General features: G+C 42.0%; 1 protein-coding gene across 1 annotated transcript; it reads left to right on the forward strand.

Moving 5' to 3' along the window:
• Positions 1–6,540: 6,540 nt before the first annotated feature.
• On the forward strand, positions 6,541–6,979 carry LOC101303382 (uncharacterized mitochondrial protein AtMg00810-like; the record flags this gene model as incomplete). Its single annotated transcript, XM_004309562.1, has 1 exon — positions 6,541–6,979. A coding segment is annotated over exon 1 (439 nt), but the record flags the coding sequence as incomplete, so codon positions are not given.
• Positions 6,980–7,097: the final 118 nt, after the last annotated feature.

Below are 7,097 nucleotides of genomic sequence, written 5' to 3' on the forward strand. Positions count from 1 at the left end.
ATGGTGGGGAAACTTACGAAGCTTGAGGTTCTTCGTATGCAATACGTTCGATTAAAGGAATTATCGAGAGAAATAGGAAATTTGACCAATCTGAGGGTGTTGGATGTCACTGACGGATATATTTATAAGATTCCATCCAAACTGTTATCAAAGTTGCATAGTCTAGAAGAACTCTACCTGCGATGTCGATTTGTGGACTGGGGAAGCAAGGTGGACGGAGAAGGGGATGAAACCAATTCTGCCTTTGATGAGGTAACTGGCTTGTCAAAATTAAGAATTCTGCATGTTTGGATCTACAATGAAGAATGTATCCCCAAACTTGTTGAGCGCAATCCGAACTGGGTCGGGTTTTTTATGAAGAGTGAGGGGGAAGAGTTGCTGAGTTCTACGAATAATTACAAAGCTGATCGTTAGAAGAAACACAAAGCGATCTTCAATGGCCTAGAAGAAGGATTCTTCATTTGCTTGTAATTAACGCTGTAAATAACCATGTGGATGTTTAATAATTGTCTTTTATCTTTGTACGTATTTATCTTCCTCGTGGCTTGGTTGAGTATTTACCTAATGATGTAATTGTCTGAACTTTGTAAAGTGCTCATTGCTAAATCTGTTTTATGTTAGCTTGATGTCACACCCTGCAAGTTTTGGCCTTGGTCTAGAAGGGTCCGGAGCCTCATTGGATACTTCTTGGAAGGGAGCATTGTAGACGTATCCAGAATGTTCTAGGATACTCTACAAGTATCAAGGAAAGATACGGAAGGCTCTAGAAGGATACGGAGTATCGGAGTATCAAGACGTATCTAGAAGTCTCTAGGTGTATCCAAGTGTATCCAAGTTGTATCTAGAACCATCTAGGCTTGTAAATATGTAGAGTTCTCTAGAATTTTCCCAAGGGGCATGGTTGCCTATAAATAGGAGGCACCACCCCTCATTTGGGGCAATCAAGCAAGCAAGCATTCAAGCATTGTAAAGCTTTCATACAATCAATACAAGTTTCCCTTCTTAAACTCTTTCGAGTTCTAGCCAAGTGTTGTGTGCTAGTTAGGCTGACTTAGCGCAAGGAGAAGCTAAGGCCGCACGAGAGCTTTAAGGAAAAGATAAGCCCGTGACATTGAGCTAGCTTTCATTATGGAACATGTGGTTCTCCAAAGTACTTACTAGAATGTGATTATGTGGACACAACTCATGACTTGAAAGGCGATGCTCATAGAAGTAACAGAGACAGAGTTTAATGGTCCAGAAGAAGATTCCTCAATTATGCTATATGAATAATATCAACTATATCTTTCAAGTTGGTGAATCATGAATGTACGTTGTTTCATTTTGAATTGAAATTTTTAGTCCTTTTGGTTTGAAGTTTACATATGTTTAGTCCTTATGGTTTCATTTTAATTTGAATGATCCTTAAAGTCACGATTTTTCCTTTCAGATAGTCCTCCCGTTAATTTTCTCTATTAAAATGCTGACGTGGCCGTTAAAAACATTAAAAAATTTAACGGCCACGTCAGCAATCTAACTGAGAAAATTGACAGAAGGACTATCTGGAAGGAAAATCGTGACTTTAAGAACCATTCAGATTAAAATGAAACTAGAAAGACTGAACATATGTTGATTTCAAACCACAGGGACTATACAATATTTAACCCTTTCATTTTATACATTGACATACACGGTGTGAGCTTTGATTTTTGTCTGTGTGTGGTTGTTTTGTTTTGTTTGTCATGTTTCCTCTGTATTGGCTTGGCTAAGTTGTCTTGCAAGTTTCATTAGAAATCCTTGAAATTTGTTTTTTTAGCTCAGCAACGTGACAATATCAGTATATTGCTACAACTATATAACATGGCTGCGTGCACAACAAACCCCAACAAATCCGTGTTGTTTAGCTCAAACACAAGCACATCATAGACATGGCTAGAATCATCTTAAGACAACCACAATTACCATTTGCATACTGGCTGCTGCTAAGATTGTATGCATTTGTTGTTAGCGTGAGTCATGGAGTTAGTTTAGGAATGTAAATTAATTTGTTATTACTTTCCTATTCTGTATGTGTAGTACATAGTACCTAGGGTTTGTACAACTTGTATCTCTATATATAGCCTCCACTGTGAGATGAATAAGATATCAGAAAATTCATTCTCCAAACCTTGTTATATTTGACTTGGTATCAGAGCAAAGATCCGAAAGGACTTTGTCTCTTTGTCTTTCCGCTGCAAATTCTTCGTCCGACATCGGTTATTTGTCAGACGGTTGTTTGTCTTTTTTAAATAAACCTCATTGTTAGGGTTTATTGTCTCGATCGTCGAAGTTTTTCCGACTGTTCTCAGTTTGACGTAGGCCCCTTGTCAGACTGATTTTTTTCTGTGCTCTGTCAGACTCAATATTACTGTTCAGCCCAGCTGCCGCCTCATCTTCTTTTCCAGAAGTTGTTGCCGTTGCTGTGTCCAGGCCGGGATCCAAGTGTCGCCGTCGTCGTCTCTGCCCAGAAGTTGTCGTCGTGCCGGAGCCAAGGTTCAGTCGACGCTGCTCTTTCTGCCCAGAGGACGCCGCCGTGCCAAAACCCAGGTCTCGATGCCGCCGTGCCAAAGCCGAGGTCCCGACGCCGTTGTGCCTAGGTCTCGACGCCGTTGTGCCCAGGTCTCGACGTTGCCGTGCTGATCCACATCTGTCACGACGCAGCCGACGCAGCATTCTTTGACCCGGTTCTGTTTTTGACCCGGTTCAGTTCAGTTTCTTGGACCCGGTTCTGCTAATCCGACCCGACCCGTTCTAGTCTGACCCGGTTCGTTGTGTTCGACCCGACCCGGTTCAGTCACTATTCATTGTCAGCTCCAGTGCACCGACAGTGCAAGTGCACCAGGCGCAGGTTTATTCAGCCCTTTATTGTTTTTGCTCCATAAATTACTGCTTTGGTATTTGTGTTGCAAGGGGTTCTGGAGTTGAAAGTTCTCAGGAGAAAGATGTTCAGACAGTTGAAGTATCTGTCAAGAATTCTGAAAGTGGTTCATTTGGGGGTGCCAAACTCAATGGAACCAATTTTCGGAAATGGAAGAAAATCATGACGGCTCATCTTCGTGGGATGCATAAGATGGGGCATGTAACTTGGACAATTAAGGCCCCTAGTGAAAGTGATGTTGATGCTTACACTAAGTGGGAAGATGATGATGGTCTTGTGATGTCAGTCTTGTACAAGGCCATGAATGAGGACATAGTCGACCTGGTGGAACAATGTGATACAGCTCAGGCGATCTGGAAGACACTGGAAGATTTATATACTAATGAGTCTGATTTCATACAGGTTCATGAGTTGATGTGCACTGCTTCTTCAATGCAACATAATGGGCAGCCAGTGGCACAGTATTTCACCAAGCTAAGGAATATTTGGGCTGAAATTGATGCGAAACGTCCTTGCAAGATCAAGAACCAAGAGGATCTTGTTTGGTACTTGAAGGAAAAGGAGCTTGAGCGAGTTCATCACTTTCTGAGGGGTCTTGATGCAAAACACAACAGTGTCAAAGGAGAGCTGCTCAGAATGACAGAACCTCCTAACCAGATTACAGCTTTCACATATATCCGTAAGGATGAGTCTCAGCAGGAAAGTCTTACTCAAGCACAACTTGAAGTCTCTAGTCTCACTATTCAGGCGAGAGCACCAGCACCACTCCTTTAGCAATCAAGTTCAGTTCCACTTCACAAGCAAGGACCACCACCAGGCTTTGGGAACCAACCTCGTCCCCCTTGCTCTTATTGCAAGGGTGACAATGCTCGTGAGTCTTGTTGGAAGTTGTACCCTCATCTTAGGCCTAAGAGGCCTACTTATCGTCCCAAGGCGAAAGCAGCTATCCAGTTGGTCCAAGAACCAGACATCTATGGTGTATCCGAACATGACCATCATACAGTAGAAGGTGCCACACCCACAGCATCAGTGGCTGGTCGTGGTAAGATAGGTATGGCCTTAAATATTTCTAGCTTTGTTGGTGGTGATACATGGATTATTGATTCAGGTGCTTCAGATCATATGACTTATGACAAATCTTACTTTACTGAATTATCCTCTCCACCAGTACTATATGTTACTAATGCTAATGGTGAAGCCTTCCCTGTGTTAGGAAAAGGGTCAGTTTGTATCACTCCCACAATAGTGCTACAAAATGTGTTATATGTACCTGCTTTATCTCATCATTTGATATCTGTCCCACAGTTAACTGTTGAATCCAAATGCTCTATGACCTTTTTTCCTATGTATGTGATTTTTCAGGATCTTCTCACTGGGGAGTTACTAGGTCGGGGGTACTTGAGGGGCAGGCTCTTTCGTCTGGACCAGACTTATGCGGGGAGAAACCAGGAGCACAGTCACGGACCGCTTTAGTGTCAACTTCTGACAGGCTAAGTGAAGTTTGGTTGTGGCATCGTCGCTTAGGGCATCCATCTTTTAGTGTTATGAAAAAATCCATGCCTTCTTTGTTTATTGGTGTGGATGAGTCAGTCTTACATTGTGAAACATGTGTTTTGGGCAAGAGTCATAGCTCAATCTATTCACCTCGTATTTCTAATAAAAGTGTCGTTCCTTTTGAATTAATTCATTCTGATGTTTGGGGACCTTCAAAAGAACCTACTGTGTCAGGTATGCGATATTATGTGTCATTTATTGATGATTGTACATGTCTTACTTGGGTTGTTCTTCTTAAAACTAAGGATGAGGTTTTTACGGCTTTTCAAGCCTTTCTTTCCGAAGTCCAAAAACAGTACAATGCCAAAATTAAAGTTCTTCGCTCTGATAATGGAGGGGAATATGTAAACCGTGTCTTTCAGTCTTTTCTACAAACACATGGGATTATCCACCAGAAAACGTGTCCTTACACACCTGAACAAAATGGGGTCTCTGAAAGGAAAAATCGTCACTTACTTGATATGGCTCGTTGTATTCTCTTCAGTACATTGTCCTAAGGATTTGTGGGGTGATGCTATCATCGCATCTACCCATCTTATTAATCGTCTTCCATCTAGTGTCCTCCAAGGAAAGGTACCTTTGAGTACTAGCTTCTATGTCTCTTTATCTTCCTTTCATAATCTCCCTGCTCGTGTTTTTGGTTGTGTTGCATTTGTCCATATACCAAAGACTCAAAGGTCAAGTAAGTTGGATGCCCGGGCGCTGAAATGTGTGTTTGTTGGTTATGGGGGACATCAGAAAGGATACAAGTGCTATCATCCACCTACTGGGAAGTATTATGTCACTATGGATGTCACTTTCTTTGAGGACATGAGTTATTATACCTCTTTTGATACTGCTCTTCAGGGGGAGCATTCATATTTTGAAGAGCTGTATCATGGAGAGGGGGAGACAGGTCATTCAGTTGAGGTTACTGATGCATCAGCTTCACATACACCAGCCACTCCAGAGGTTCAGAGACCAGAAGATGATAGACAGGCACCACCAGATGATTCTGGTGCAATTGCTCCAGAGATTCAGGAACCAGAAGCTGAAAGTGTTCCTGCCCCTCCTGCCTCGCCTGCTGTTACTAATACCCCTGACTCATGTCTCCCTTGGTACAGAAGATCTTCCATTTGAGGTTAGTGATTCTATTGGGGTTAATACTAGTGATGCTAATAGTAGACAATATGTGTTACCAAATAGGTCTACTAGAGGTAAACTAGCAAAAAAATATCTTCAAGCCAAAGCTAAATATCCAGTGACAAATTTTATGTCTACCAAGAGATTGTCTAAGTCATATGAATCATTTGTGAATCAAATATCTGCTGTATCAGTACCTAATAAAGTGCAGGATGTGTTGGGAGATCCAAAATGGAGGAAAGCAATGGATGAGGAGATGGAAGCGTTACAGAAGAACAATACTTGGGAGCTTGTATCCCCACCACATGGAAAGAAGGTTGTGGGATGTCGCTGGGTGTTTACAGTGAAGCATAATCTAGATGGGTCAGTGAGTCGATATAAAGCACGCTTGGTAGCAAAGGGATTCACTCAGACATATGGCACTAACTATGATGAGACATTTGCACCAGTTACAAAGATGAATACTATCCAGGTATTGCTCTCTCTTGCTGCTAACTTAAACTGGCCTCTTAAACAGTTTGATGTCAAGAATGCTTTTCTTCATGGAGAACTTGTGGAGGAAGTGTATATGGATCTTCCACCTGGATATAAAACTGCTCATTCAGGTAACTTTGTGTGCAGATTGAGAAAATCTTTGTATGGTCTTAAACAATCACCTCGTGCTTGGTTTGGAAGGTTTTCACAGTTCATGAGGAAGATTGGTTATAAGCAGAGTAACTCAGACCACACATTGTTTCTCAGACATCAACAAGGGAAGGTAACAGCTCTGATCATATATGTTGATGATATGGTTGTTACTGGTAATGATACTATTGAGATGGATAGATTGCAAAAACAGCTAGCCACAGAGTTTGAGATGAAAGACCTAGGTACACTCAAGTACTTTTGGGCATTGAGGTAGCCAGGGGAGTGAAGGAATCTATCTGTGTCAGAGGAAGTATATACTTGATCTATTAGCAGAGACAGGTATGTTAGATTGTACTCCAATTGACACTCCTATTGAGCAGAATCACCGATTAGCAGAGTATCCTGATCAGGTACCTACCGACAAGCCTCGTTATCAGAGGTTAGTTGGACGTCTGATTTATTTGACACACACCAGACCTGATGTTGCATATGCAGTAAGTGTGGTGAGCCAGTTCATGCATAATCCCAGTGTAGATCACATGGATGCTGTTGTGAGGATTTTGAGGTACTTGAAGTCAGCTCCTGGGAGAGGAGTAATGTTCTCTAAACACAGTAGTATTCTTGAGGTTTGTGGTTTTACAGATGCAGACTGGGCTGGAAATATTACAGACCAGAGGTCTACATCAGGGTATTTTACCTTTGTGGGAGGTAATCTTGTTACTTGGAAGAGTAAGAAGCAAAAGGTGGTGGCTCGGTCTAGTGCTGAAGCAGAATATAGAGGTATGGCTCATGGAGTATGCGAGTTGTTATGGCTGAAGAATGTGTTACGAGATTTGGGGGTCAAACCCAAGTGTGCTATGCAGTTGTATTGTGACAACAAGGCAACCATTGATATCTC

The sequence above is a fragment of the Fragaria vesca genome, unplaced genomic scaffold (assembly GCF_000184155.1).
Source record: "Fragaria vesca subsp. vesca unplaced genomic scaffold, FraVesHawaii_1.0 scf0512981, whole genome shotgun sequence".
Classification (NCBI taxonomy): domain Eukaryota; kingdom Viridiplantae; phylum Streptophyta; class Magnoliopsida; order Rosales; family Rosaceae; genus Fragaria; species Fragaria vesca.